Here is a 15,393-nt window from a genome sequence, read left to right on the forward strand (position 1 = left end):
ATTCCTTATGCAATCGGGCTGAAATTTTAGTATGTTGTAGCCGTTAATTATACCTATCAAACAAAAAAAACCTTAAGTCGATCCATAACCCCTGACCCGAGCTATAAGGGGTCAAAGTTCGAACATTGACCGGCCTCTATCTCCGGTTCTAATTAACATATCGACATAAATTTTACCTTTTTGGTTTCGTCTCGATGAGCACTTTCAGATGGAAGTTCAAAAAGTCACCACAGGTGGCGCTGTGATAGCGTCAAAATTCATCGAAATTCAAAGTCACTTTTCTCAAAAACGGCATTGTGCAAGTTAATGAAATTTTAGTATGTTGTAGTCCAGTCTAGGACGTTTCCAAAATGGTGCGTATGTGCGCTGTGGTTTCAATAGAACCGGAGATATGAGGGGTCAAAGTTCACAAAATTCAAAAAATCATATCTCCGGTTCTATGTGACCGATTTTGATGAATGAGGGCTTAAACGAAAGATCTCACCAAATGCTACAACTTTCTAGAATATTTGAACTTCGTGGGACCAACACCAGGGGCGCCACAGTCGAAAAACAAATTTCAATATCACATAACCTCAATTATCTCGACTGTCGCTGAACCGATTTTGATGATTACTTCGACATAATTGTAGAGCACATTTGTCTTTACATTTCGTCCATACATCATTTTCCACTCAGACCACGCTATCACTCCGATTTTGCCGTTTAAGTGTGAAAAAATTGATTTTTCCCATAATAACGCTTTGAAATCACTCAGATGCCAATTTGACTGCCTCTACTCCACCAAGACACTTAAAATAGGGGTTTAAATGGAAAGTCCCGCAAAATACAATAATTCTTTGATATAGTTGAAGTTCAACAAATGATTACTTGGGGAACTCTGGATGAAAAAACGAGTTAAGAAACAAAAAAACCTCGCTTATCTTGGCTTCTGAGTAATCGATGAGATCATGTTCTATGGGAAAATTATAAAGAACATTCTGGTCTACATTTCACCCATATAACACTTTTCTGTCAGTTCATCCAAATCCTTGATATTTTGGTTTAAATACAAAATTTGTATAATTTCACGAATTTTATTCAAGATAACTGAATGGCGTCTCCCAACTTCAGCTCTAAATCGAATTTGCATGCACTCCGAATTAGCTCACGTTAAGAATCTCACCTACATAAGCCGGTTAGGATTATCTGTCCCTTTTGTGAGAAGTGTCACGAAAATATCGTGAGAAATGTCACATAAATGGGCATGGAGAATCACATTTGAGTGACAAGTTTCAGTGTTTTCTCATTTTTAGCACTTCTCACGTTCTCACAAAGTTACAGAATTTACCCCCTGGACAAACTTTGGTTTTAAACATTTCTAGGTCACGCCTGCTGTAAATATAACATGTTCTTAAGACTAAATAGCGACAATTTTGACAGACGTCAATTATTTTGACAGACGTCAATTTTAAAACAAAAAAATGAAAGTAAATTTTCCCATTTTGGAAAATGAAATAGTAATCAAATTGATAAATACTTTAAAGTTATTCCTTTGACAGCTGTCAATACAATTTACGAAATTTTGATTGAAAAAATTTCAAAAAAAAAAAAAAACTGAAAATGAAGCATTTTGTATGAAATAAAGCAATATTTGTGAGAAATATTGTCTTATCAGCCCGTTTTACTATCGCTCAACTTTTTTTTTTATTGCTTTAAAGAGAATACATAAATGCGAAGAGTGACTTGTGGTCTCGAGTGTTTCATGTGCAATGCAAATAAATAAGGTTATACATGTAATCGTGGTAGGAAAGGAAAAAAAATGCGAAAATTGAACTTCATATGAAACAATGATAATATTTTATTGAGTCATGTTCTTTCATGGAACTTTGTTACTTAATGAAGTGTCTAAAATACATTAGAAGTTATCGAAGTGGCTAATTGTTCTTTTGTTTTGTTTCTTTTGCAGAAAATAGCAAGAAAATCGCAGAGAGTGTAGGTGTTATCGCAAATGATGATGGAAAATTGAAAGGTGAGTCTTTGGACAGGGGTTGATTTGATTGGTTGTTGTTGTTGTTGTAATGTTTTCAGAAATTTTTCGGGTGGCCAAATTGCGTATTATTGGGTTACTTTTTTTTCTCTGGTTTGGTGTCATTTAGTGCTGTTGGTGTTGTGTTGGAATAAAATCGCCGATAAGGGGGAGCTTCAAATAATAAATGACTGAGTGGCTGAACTGTGTGCTGATGTGCTTATCGGACAGTATCAAAGTTTATCGTACAAATTACTTGGACATTTGTATCGCTATCGTGCACACTTCGGCTTTCCATTCTTATTATACGTATATGTATTTTACAACTGACGTCAATCAACCACAATGAAGAATCAGGGTTTTGTCATTCTCCAGTCGAATGTTTCAATTCTTCCAATTTGACTTCAAATAGGCATGACCCAATTGGGTTTATTTGACTTTTCTGGATTGATTTAGGTATACAAATTTCAGAAGTGGGATTGTGCGAAGGGGAAGGACGGATGAAGAACTTTATAGAAAGCAACGTTCTTGTTTACGTATGAGGTTTCTCAATGGTTTCCCATCCCTGATATTTTGAATTGTTTTCGTGTTGGAAGCAAGATGGGCTTACAATACAGCTCAACGTTTTTCTTATCACAGCGTTCCACATAAAATGTCAGTTTGTGTTAAAAAATCTAGTTGCCGACAAGCAGAATAGGGAATCGCTGAACAGAGAGTTGTGGCAACTTGGCGACGTATCAGGAACGCTGTACTGTATTCGCGGAAAAACACAAATTAAGCCTCAGTAATTGGACAAGCGATAACTTGAGGATATTCATATTTAATTCACACCTTGTAGTTTTTTTATGGTGGGGAACATCTTGTGTTTTTGGCAGTGGTCTGTGACAGTGCTTTGTAGACTCTTTTAGACGGTGGTGATGAAAGATTTCTGCGATGGACTTTATTAAGAATTTTACCAAATTATTCCCATAAAAGTGAAGTTTTTCAACAATGACAGCTCAATTGTGAAGTTCAAAAGAATAAGAAGAAGAACTGTCAGGACAAAGTGTTCTCCTTAAAATATTTTCAAAGCAATATTCAGGGACTTTATCTGACGGACAAAATCGTCCACGTTGATTGATAACGGACGCTTAAAGCCCAAATTTCTCAAGAAAGTGATTACATTATCAGCAATAATACTCTGCCCACTAATTCAAAGGTGAATATCACAAGAAAAAAAACTCGTGATTTTATGTCTCTTCTATTTTCTTTTTTATTTATTTATTTATTATTTTTTTTGGAAATGCCAAGAAAATTCCTGCAATTGCATTTCTTACATAACTTTAATGCTAAATTTGTCTTTCATCTTGGAATATTTTCCCATATTACACAAAGTTGCGATCTTTTTGCCACTGTGTTATTATTTCGCGCAGTTTTTTTTTGTTCATTCACATTATCATGTGCCTCACAACGTCTCTATGTAGACACTAAAAATATTTCCTTATCAAGTTTTTTTTTTGAAGTTAAGGCGAAAGGAATGGAGAGGCCAGAAAAAAAAGTTATCTGGAGTATGGCGTGATGAGTTCACATATTTCCCTAATCATTGATTATAGCACCCCTTCTTAAGTGGTATTGTTATATTTTTGTGTCCACAGGGCGATACGGTGTTGAAGATTTTCTCAAAATTTAGGATGTTTTTTAACCTAAAATCCACTTTAAAGTTCAAGTAAGATAAGAAATTGATTGATATGTTGTCACCCTGTGGTTGTATTTCTGCACGTACAACACATTCTATTGCAGTATCTAATAATTTAGTATTTATCAACATTTAGCGATGTGTCATGGAGAAAAACCTTCTAGAAGGAGCCTCCAAAAAGTCTGAAGTGGAACTTTCTGTGAAGTATTACTTACATAAGAGTGATACTTTGTCTGCTACAGTCGGGGGAAATGTTCAAGTAGGCAAGAGGTTATATCGGCAAATGGGGTTTCATATGTACATAACCTCAAAGTAACATAACCTGGATCATGTATTTATTTATTACAATTAAAATAAATCTAGGAACATCAAATTCTAAATTGTAGGATAAATTCTACTTTAAGATAAAAACTTCTTCAATTCTGATCATTCAAACTATATTTTTTTAGGTTATGTTATTATGAACATAACCTCATTTCGCAATCTAACTTTTATTGGTTTACCTAATGAATCCAGCAAATTATCCATTAACAAACTAATTTCTCAACTAAAACGTAAATGGAAATCTATTTACACAAAATATGTTTGATATTTTTAGAAACTCTATTTTGAATTTTCAAACTAAATTTTTGTAAAAAGTTGCAATTTATACGGAATGGTGGTACATACGTTCTCGAATCTTTTCTAGAAATGTTAAAAGCACTTATGACGTCCGTCAATGCACTTCTTTAATTTTTTTTTTTACGTAAAGGAAATGAAGCATGGATCGAAAAGGTTGGATCGTCATTACTAAAATATAAATAATTTAATTAATACTTAAAATATTGGTTTAATGATTGAATTTATTATTTATTGAGAAATACAGTGGGACCTAGATATGTTCAACTAATTATTTCCAGGCCTGTTGATTCTATTGGATTCGTTGACTCTATCGGAGTCCGAAAAAAATTATTAAAATGTGAAATTTTGATATAAAGGGGTATTATTTTATGTTTGTACTAGATTATTGATAAATTCAACACAAATAATAGAATATTTTATTAAATTAATCCATAAATTCTATACCCTCTGCCCCAAAACAGTCGTATGTTTAGGCAAAAGTTGGAGATTAAGGAATGATTTTTAAAAATATTTTTATTATTAGTAAATACACTCAGTCCCGGGATTATACACATTTTCGGGGTCGAAAAAAAAACGCGCGAAATGGCATTATGTATCAAGAAAATTTGCATACCCACAGGCGATTCCTTTTTAATGAATTTGCTTAAAAAAAATAATTTTCTGTTACTTATTTTTGTATTTGATCCAAATTTTTTTGAGATACTGATTTTTTTTAATTAAAAATGTAAGTTAAAATAAATTTACACGATTTCTTTAGAAGCGCAATTTTTATGATCTTTTATCATGTACATATTCTAAAGAAGTAAAGTTTTTAAAAAATCCGAATAAATTTAGAAAAGTTTCTTCACTACGTTATACGCAAAAAATCTACCATCCTGTACGTTTTTTTGTAATTCGAGTTCATATTTTTTTTGTTTTTGCTATAACATTATTCACTTACAAATTAATGATGGCTCAAAATTCCTTACATTGTGATCATAGACCTAATCAAAAAGTCTTAAGACAAGAGAACTTTTTCAATCGGTCAAAAAGCTTAAAATCACGTAAAGAAAATTATTTTGTTGGAAAATGATTACACGATTAACATACCTACGAATTTTATCACACAATTACCATGTCCTTACATAAACATTTTTCATTGTGTTCAAATTGTTACGTTGATACATAATAAGACTGGTTTTTATTTCGAAAAGGTCATAATAAAATCATATAATATTATTAGTTCAATAATACAAGAAGGCTTGACTCTATCGGAGTCAATTTGGGTCCAAGTTGATACTGTCGGAGTCCCTAGAGTAAAAAAATATCTGTTGACTCTAATGGAGAATGACTCTATCGGCGGTTGACTCTATCGAGGTCCCACTGTAATAACAATCAATCAGCGTGTCAATTTTAGAATCACACAAATTGTAAATAATTTTGATATAAGAAAGATTTAATTTATAGCAAACTCAGGATATTTTATCATTCCCGGAACAATTTTACATCAACTAATGATTTTCAATGTACTTACAGTAGACTCTCGCTCAATCGGCTCTTTTTCAATCGGGCGACAAATTTTGTTGACAAGTTTCACGCTTAATTATGAAGCTAATTTGCTCAAATTCGCTGTAGTTCTTCCTATTTTATCGTGATTCTTTATAATTGAGCGCTTTTTGTGGAATTTACAAAGGTTTTGACGCTCAATTCCATCGCTAAACCGGATGACATTTTGAACCATATTCCCGATTGAGAGAGGATCTACTGTAGCTCTTCAATTTGACGGTTTAATGATTTAAAAATAAACGGTCATTAATATAATTGGCGTGAAAAAAAAACTTCGGAGCATCACGAGCTTTCGATACTAAAAATGGTAATTCCTCAATAATTAGGGTAGAGTCAGTACTTTTTCGCCAGTAAGCCCTTTTTCGCCACCTAAATTAAAATCACATTTTAAAGAGAATTATGACTTCGTGGAACTACGAAATGAGTGTTATGTCGTGACCTCTAACCAAATGAATCAGAAAACCATATCAGATGCTCCATCGACTAAATTATTTGCAAATTAATTAAAGAAATTGTCGACAAGGTGAACAGTCAACAAAAAAATATGAAGTTCTTAATAAACTTGTCAACGCTCAGACAAATTGTCTTGCATTATTTTATGTTTTTTCAGTACAGTATTCGATATTTTTTCACTGAAAGTCAATCCGTTATTAACTAAGCTTTGTTCTAATATAATTTTTTAAAAATCTTTTCCAAAAAATAAAGAAATACGGATGTGGTGAAATAGGGCTTACTTTTTTCGGTTGTGTAAGTACTTTTCGCCACTCATTTTTCCAAGCATTTTACAAGTGGCGCTCCTCGCGGAATTTAGTTGAAACAGGCGTAATTTTCAATTGATTTTTGTCGCAAATAAAAAATGTGTAAAAAATCATTTGAAATACTCTAATAATTGCCTAATATCGGTGTTAAATAAGAAAAGTGCTGTGCCGTGTACTTTTGGGAGTTTTCGAAAGCAGCTGTTTCTTAAAAATCAATTAAAAACAAGTGGCGTAAAAGTGTTTACAAGGTGGCGAAAAGTACTGAAACATGCATTGTTGCAGGAAATGTACTTTTTCAACCAGATATTCAAAAGTTCCCGGAAAGTTTCCTGGTTCAATAGATAGACAATGCTTCAAAGCACTTGTGCACAAAATTTCATTTTATTTCGACAAAAAGTGTAAGAATTATAAGGGTGTCAATCCTTAAGGTGGCGAAAAGTACTTACTCTACCCTACCAAAAAAGAAAAAATGGGTACAGCCGAGACACGAAGTGTAAAAAAAATGGATATAGTTCAGTTGTTCCTGTCTCGGCTATTTCCACCTACCCCAGCTAGGGTGGAGTAAGTACTTTTGGCCACTTTAAGGTTTCATGTGCTTGTAATTTTTTTAATCTTTATTTAAATAAAATGAAATTTTGTACAAAGATACACAACTTTTTTTTTTGGATATTTTAGTGAAAAATGCATTTTATGCAACTATGCATGTTTCAGTACTTTTGGCCACTTTATAAGCACTTTTGGCCACTTGTTTCCAATAGAATTTTAATAAAATAACAGAAGAAATAGCTCTCGAAAACTTTCACAAATACACAGCACAAGTCCTATTCTTTAACACCAATTTTATGTGATTATTAGAGTATTTTAAACGATTTTTTGGACATTTTCTATTTGATGTAAAAATCAGTCAAAAGTCACGATTGTTTTTACTGAAATCTGCGAGGTGCGCCACGTGTAAAATGTATGGGAAAATGAATGGCCAAAAGTACTTACACAGTCGAAAAAAGTAAGCTCTTTTAAGGCGTCTACACATTGGGAGCACTTTTCGTCAAAAATTGCGTTTTTGACAGAAATTTGACGTTTCCCCCTACAAGGCTGCAGGGAATTTCCTTCAAAAAAGCAATTTTTGACGAAAATTGCTCCCAATGTGTAGAGACCATTAGCCACATCCGATTTTCATTTAATTTGTTAGAAAATCTTAATAAGGACGATATCACAATAAAATTTAGTTAATTAAGAAATATACTTTCATTGAATAATATCAAATATTTTCATCAAAAATATGAAATAATGCAAAACAATTTCTCTTAACATTAACAAGTTCCTTAAGAATCCCATGTCTTTTAGTGATTGTTTACCTTGTCGAGAATTTCTTTCAATAACTTAGAATTAATCAAGTTGATACAAAATTAAATGTGGTTTTCTGATTCGTTAGATTAGAGATCACGAAATAAGACCCATTTCCCTGTTCTAAATAAACTCATAATTGCCTTACAATGTGATTTTACTTTAGGTGGCCAAAAGTGCTTACATGGCCAAAAGGGCTGACTCTACCCTATGTGGGCGCTCATAGGGTTGGTAAGGGGTATTCCCTATGGGAGCTTTTTAAAAGTAAGGCATGAGAGACAGGGACTAATTCAGGCTCTAATTCACGATTACCTGGTTAGAGGGGTAATTAAGTCAACATTTGAATGACGAACTACCTAACGGACGTAAGAATATTGTTTAACGTCGTTGACACTGATTTAATACGTCAGAGATCGGTAACCTTCGTTTGAAATCTTCGTGCGTGTTCGGTTGAAATCTGTCACAGAGGAAGATTAATGTTGTTTAACGCAGAATATATCCGAGGAGATATCATTAAAATGATTCTTTAGGTTTCATATATTGTGCAATTGTCTACATTTCCGTTGAAGTAATCTATCCCAATGACTCATTAGAATTCAGAATGTCTGGAATAATATGCAGAGTGTAGCTAGAGAAAATGTGTTTGCAATTGCAAAAAATCACGCTATTCACCCATGAAAGGTTAAAAGCATCTTATTTCTAGTAAAACGACACTGAATTTTCTGAAAAAGATCTCTTTTATGCAATGCTTAGCAATTTTCAGCAAAAAAAAAAAAAAAAAAAAAACTGGAGAAGTGAAGAAATTGTAGGAGATAAAATGCCTCCCGCCATAAGTTTTATTGCTTTGGGAATTCTTGATGATTTTTTTCCCACATCTGCCATTCAATCTCCTCAGAGCAAAATTCTATAATTGGAGATCTTGCAAATTGAACAATTTATACTTTATTTGTATTTTATTTATTTTATTTTATTTATTTTTTTTTGTATAATAAACTTTTGGTGGTGAAGGCTAAAATATGTTTTCTAGATGACAAAAAAAAAATTTGTGTGACAAATTCATGAAAATCACACTTGCTTATTTCAAAACAAATATTTGAGAATGACATGGGGTGGGAGTTAGGTGATGGAGACGAGGGGGGTTAGGGGAGGGGGAGGGGAAGTAAAGTAAGTACAGTGAAGATGAGATTGGGTTATTTTTTATTCTTCATTTTCGAGTCAGAGAGACGAATGTGAACGATGAAAGATTGAGAAAAAAAAGATTAACACAAGTGCTTCGTGGCTTGACGTCATCATTGGATTCTCCCTGTGCATGTGTTAAGAGAGTGTCTAAAATAAAATCACCGAGATTTTTGTCTAGAGCACACATTTAGGGGAGGGGAGGGGGGAGGAGGGGACGCAGACAAAAGTCGTAGTTTCATTAATCTGTAAAATTTTTTTTACAGTCATTCAATGAAGTGTGTTGTGGGTCTATTTGAATTAGAAATTTTAACATATCCCCACTTCTGATGTTGTAGGCTGCAAGTGATATGACAGAGAATATGGCATATTTTTCAATTTTATTTAATTTTTTTCTACATTTTGTCATGGTGGAGGGGGAGGCGAAGGAGAGGGCTGAGTAGAAATTCAATTTCCTGTTGGATTTTTTACGTCACAATTTTTTTTAGAGAGTTGATTTTGTACGCGGAAAAGGGCGCCGATTTAGTTTTGGTTGGAAAGAGATAAAGGATGTGTTTTTTTAGGGCGAGGGGAGGGGGATAGATAGAGGAGGGGAAGTGTGAAATGTCGAGAGGGAGAGTGAGAGAGATTGATAGAGGGAAGAGAGCAAACAGTGAAATGTTCGTACGATGAATCAGAGACTATCGTCAATCGTCGCTATTTATCTCAATCCCTCCTCTCTCGTCTCTGACACTCCAGGTCTTCCCCTTGCACTCCCTCCAGTCCCCGCCAATCCCACCAAAGACCCCCTACTCAACAGATACACAGCCAAATCTAAAGCGAATATGTATACAGGCGTACAATAAATTATATTGAAAAGTTAATCATATGATGGGGAGATAGCAAATTAAGGTTTATTCGTGATAAGAGAGAGACTCCGACTTCTTGTCTCTTAGTTTTTTTTTTCTTTCTTACTAACTTCTATTTCCTCAATTTTATTTCTTGAGCCAGAAAAACATTCTCACATTTTTTATTTTTTTGAAATATTTCTTGATGCTGGCAAAGTGTTTTTAAAGTGGATTTTAAAGACTCTCTGTGTATATTTACATTAGAGAAATATGCAATAGTTTGTTGGGATGATTTCATAGTCATCTGAAAAATTTGACTTTGGAAGTATCATCTGTAGGGGAAAAGTGCTAGTTATGATATCATTTGGTACACAAAAATGAATTCCATGGGATTTATGAAGATGTTGGTGTGAAGCTGCGTGGAAGGTACATTATATATACGTATATATATATATAGCAAAGTGAACAATAACAAAAATCAACATGTTGAGAGTTGGGGAGATAATTTAATTTAGCACGTCTGTCACTCGAAGATGGAGACTAATAAAAAGTATAACGATCAACAGAATGGCATGGGTGATTATTATGCTTGTGCTACCCAGTGAAGAATATTAATTTGCCATAGGGTACCCAATGGTGTTTATGTCATGGGTGTGAGTGGAGATGGCTAAAATAATGTTGGAGAAGAAAAAGTGGACGGAAAAATTCAAAACTTACAAATGGCATGAATCGTGCAAAGTCCTCAAGGTCGAGCAATTATTTGCGTTTCGCTAGTCGGACAGTTTTACTTGGTGATTTCACCATTGGGGAAAGACTTTTGAGTATCAAAAGGAGGTGCGGAGGGAGATGTGATGACATATCTGTGAGAGGCGAAGGACTTGTCATGTTATATTTACTTATTTGACACCCCTCTGTTCGTAAGCTTTTGTTTATTCCTAGAACTTAAGGATGATCTTTACCGATTCGATCTACCATATCTGATGGGACAAAATCACACGAACTTACGGTACTAAAAAGTGACGTAAGCTGTCATCGATCTGTCATTTTTGTCAACTTTCTCCTGAAGACAACATTGACGACTCCTTTGCTTCTTGAAGTCCTTCAAAAACTGTAATGTTGTCAAATAGTGTAAACTTAGTTAGAGTATCTGCTATAGATGGCAGATTTCATGAAATTTCACTGTAGTCTCCATCTAGAATAGGCGGAAAAACGTGAAATTTCATGAAATTTGCCATAACTGCACCAAATTTCGGCATAGTTGCATGCAAACGCCAAAGTCTTAAGAATGAAATCTAATAGTGCTGGCACACCTTTTCAATTAAGTGAAATTCAATCGTTTGAAATTTTACCTCTTACTCTTTCAAACTGGAATTAGATAGCTCTCTCTTTCTGTCAAATGAAAATTGAAAATGAAATTGAAATTTCAATTTTCATTTGACAGAAAGAGACAGCTGTATCTGATTTCAGTTTGAAAGAGTAAGAGGTCAAATTTCAATTGATTGAATTTCACTCAATTGAAAAGGTGTGCCAGCGCCATAATATTTTTAATACAAATTGATTCTTTTGTTAATTCTTTTTAACGAGAGTTCTTGGAACCTTCTAGATTGTTTATCATCTTTGTTTTCTCTAAAATTAATTCCTTATACAATTTAAAATGAATACCAATATAGACATCTCTTTGGATAGTATTTCGTCCATCTTGATTTTCATAGTTCTTAGCCCTTCCGAAATTCTTCCAAAGTCTTTAACACATCATCTTGTTCATCGAAGCGACATTTTTTTATTTTCCATTGTTTAATCTCTAGAGAGTATGCAAAAACAAAAAAATTCATGGAAATATGAGGAAGAAAAGAAGTGGCCGAAGTTGTAGGGGGAAGTGGGGCACCTTTGAATTGGGGTAGCTTTGAAATTGAGCTTTTTTCTCCTATTTTTAAATGAAACTGGACCTTATTATGATATAATTTAGCTCAACAAACCAATTGTGAAGCTAAATTACATCATGATAAGCCTCAATTCCATTTGAAAATAGGAGAAAAATGCCCAATTTCAAAGCTGCCCCAATTCAAAGGTGACCCACTTCCCCTAAACTGGCGGAAATTTGGTACAGTTCCCCTATATGGTTTTCTAAAGTTTTACTCTTAAGTTTTTAACGTCGTCGGTCGCTTATTTTCTTTTAACTAACTTTCCCTTTTTCTGCTAGATGAGTTGCTGTCATTTTTCTTTATGGAATAGATTTGGATTTTATTAAAATTCCCTGATCTAAATGATAGGGGAAAGTACTCTCCCTTCGAACGTTCATGCCTTTGAATAATGTGAATTTTCTTTTAGTTTTCCTAAGAAACTTACACATTTCTATTAAATATTAGTTGGCTTATCATCAATTGTTGATAATGTACTGTAAATCTCTTACGGAAAACAAAAGAAATTTACATTATTCGAAGGCATGAACGTTCGAAGGGAGGGCACTTTCCCCTATGGTAAAGGGGGCAAAGGCATTAGTATTTCGTATCGGAGAAACACCCAATGCTAACCAAGATTCTAAAACCAACAAAAGAGTCGTGTGAATAGCACCCTGCCCTTGTTTTTACAAAATTGAATAATAATTTTAACTCGGGATAAAAATTAAATTTTGATTTATTATGTATATTTGTCATACTTTTCTAATCGGTAAAATTTCATGAAGTGAAAGTTTTTATCCCTTTCTTTTACAAGCATTTTGCTTATTTCTGTCTCATTTTTTCGCACTATAAACTAAATTGAATTTAGATTTGAGTAGAAAATGTATTTCAATAATTTTTGTATTACATTCTCATAAGTTTTTTAAATTTCAAATGTAAAGGCTTCCACGAATATACAGATTATATTTTACAAGAAATATTTTGAGAAAGAAAGAAATGTGAAATTTTTACTTTGTGAAATTTCCCTGATCTAAAAGTTTTGCCGGACCCATTATAAAATTTTTTCTTACTTAGAGACGTGTAAGTTAAAAATGATTCAGAAAATGTTAATGTTGTTTTTATAAAACAAGTTGTTTTTGCAACAGAAGCCAAAGCTTCTGTTGCAAAATGTTATTAGAACATTCCTGTACTAAATATCCGAATATTAATTGGAGTAGTATAAAATAACATACTCACACTTTCAGTTTGTTTTTATTATTTCTTTCGTTGAGAATAAACATTAAATAATTTATTTCGTATTTATAACAGGTTGAAAAATACTCATCTGCCCATATTTTAATTATAAAAGAATACATTTAGTACATGAATGTTCTAAAAGTCTTACACAGATATACTTGTAACATTCGAACTAAAACATATTTTACGAGAACAGAAATTAGAGATGTTACACTATCTGACAATATTACAGACTACCATAAAGTATATGTTTGTACTAAATTTCGTATACATGTTCTAAAATTTTTAGCTTAGTTTTTCTTCACTATTAAAATTAATGAAACATAAATCTGTTAAAGTGTAATAAAGTGTAATCGTACTAAAAGATAATTCTGACCTTTAAAAAATATAAAATATTTTTCTGTTTATTTAAAAAGTAAAATTAAATATATAACTTTCACCCTTTCATTGAGCTGTCCAAGAGCTACAAATTAGTCAAGCATTAAAATTAATATCCCACTAACTGAGGAATAAACCACTTAATATGACGAAAATAAAGAATTACAGCAAATGAGAAAAATTTCCGAGAAAAAGTGTGAAAAACCCAAGAATCAGTGAGACAAACAAATCATCAACCTCTCAAGAAATTCTCTCCATCTTTCTGCCACAAATCAACCTCTTTTCCCTTTCTTATGATGACAAATTCCTTCGCACGCATTTCACATTTTGCCATGTTTGTGTCTTTTTTTTTGTACGTACACTATCTACCCGAAGGAGCATAGAGCTACCGGTCCCTCTTTTAGCCCCAGCCCCTCGGCAAAATCCATGACTCTTGTTGAACTTTGGTTGATGTCTCTTGTGCTATGTTTTCTTTGGTGGAATCGCGTAAAAATCGCCTCATTGACGCAATCAAAATTGACTTTTTTTTTTCTTTCGATGGATTCCACTTGGATTCATTCAATGATAATTTTTTTTTCTTTCTCTCTAGTTTGCACACACTTTTACACACACACAATTTATGCAAATTTGTTTTTTCTATTCGTGTCGCCCCATTCGTGGCAAAGTTTGTGTGAAATTTAAAGAGACAATTGATCGCAATTATGCATCGAAGCCACGATTCATTGAACACTCTTAATGCATTGACTGCAGTGTATTATAGGGTGGACATGATACTAATATCTATAACTTATCTAAGTCTCCATAAAGATCAATGACACAAAAGTGACAGATTACGTCACTTTCATATTTCTCTATAATTTTGCATATGCCTGTCCTACTCTTTGACAATCAAATTATATTTGTTATGACGTTCAAAAGAAGAAGAAGAAGAGTGCTAAATAGTGGAGCGGGTATCCCAAGGAGCATTTATCGCTATAAACGAGTAGAGATGTTTGACATTTATACGAAAACGATGGCGAAGACTTTAAAAATTCCTTCTATATAACCGCATAAAAGAGGCCCATATTCGGGTGAATGGGGAATTTTTACATCCGAAATATAACAAGTTTTTATTTTATATATAATCACGTCATAATGTACGGTAAAATGTATCGATTATGACTAAATAAAATATAATCAGTCTGTAATGCCAATATTATAACGACTGAAGAACTGTCATTTCCTTTATATTTTTTTAGACTTGCTCAAATATTTTTCTCAACAATTCTATCACTACACAAAAAAATATCACAATGCTGAAGCATTATGTTTTTCATGAACCTTTTCTGCATTCTGGACACTTTCTGCATATTTTAATTTCACGTCAAATGATCAGGAAGCTTTTCTAATGCTTGTGTCTTCGATACAATGCAATTAAAGAAAGAAAATATCAGCTTTCACAAACAAAGCATTAATTTACTATTTTTCCATCAATTACACTTAATTTGTCAAATTTAATCCCTTTTATCTATATACTCGATTCTACTGCACATGCTGACACACTTCAGGATTCTCTAATTTCTGTTAGACACCACTTTTTCACAAATTTTTACTCGAAGGTGAATTTCTGCTTAGTAAACAAAGAAGAATTTGACAATCTGGCAGCGTTATACAAAAAGAACACAAGTTGTACACAACCTGTCTACTTTGCGGAACAAATGCCACTAAAAAATTTCAAAACATAATGTTCATACAATTTCACGACATTATGGGTACATAACAGCTAGAATATGTAGGATATATACTTTCGATATTTTCTACATGGATTTAGACATTTTCACTCAAAAACGGATTATATTATATTATGACTTGTTTATGGATCTAAAACCATTTAGTCGTAATTTTAAGGGGAAATACCAATATATAATATTAACTGGAATTTGACAAA

At 33.0% G+C, this 15,393-nt stretch overlaps 1 protein-coding gene across 1 annotated transcript in view; it reads left to right on the top strand.

Annotated features, from left to right (window-relative positions):
- LOC129800449 (uncharacterized) overlaps positions 1-15,393 on the top strand; it is a 72,510-nt gene that overhangs the window by 33,196 nt on the left and 23,921 nt on the right. Inside the window, exon 2 of the mRNA XM_055844815.1 lies at positions 1,949-2,011. Within this exon, the coding sequence (XP_055700790.1) occupies positions 1,949-2,011 (63 nt within the window). The remainder of the gene's footprint in view (positions 1-1,948; positions 2,012-15,393) is intronic.

Source organism: Phlebotomus papatasi, chromosome 2, assembly GCF_024763615.1.
Source record: "Phlebotomus papatasi isolate M1 chromosome 2, Ppap_2.1, whole genome shotgun sequence".
Taxonomy (NCBI): Eukaryota; Metazoa; Arthropoda; class Insecta; order Diptera; family Psychodidae; genus Phlebotomus; species Phlebotomus papatasi.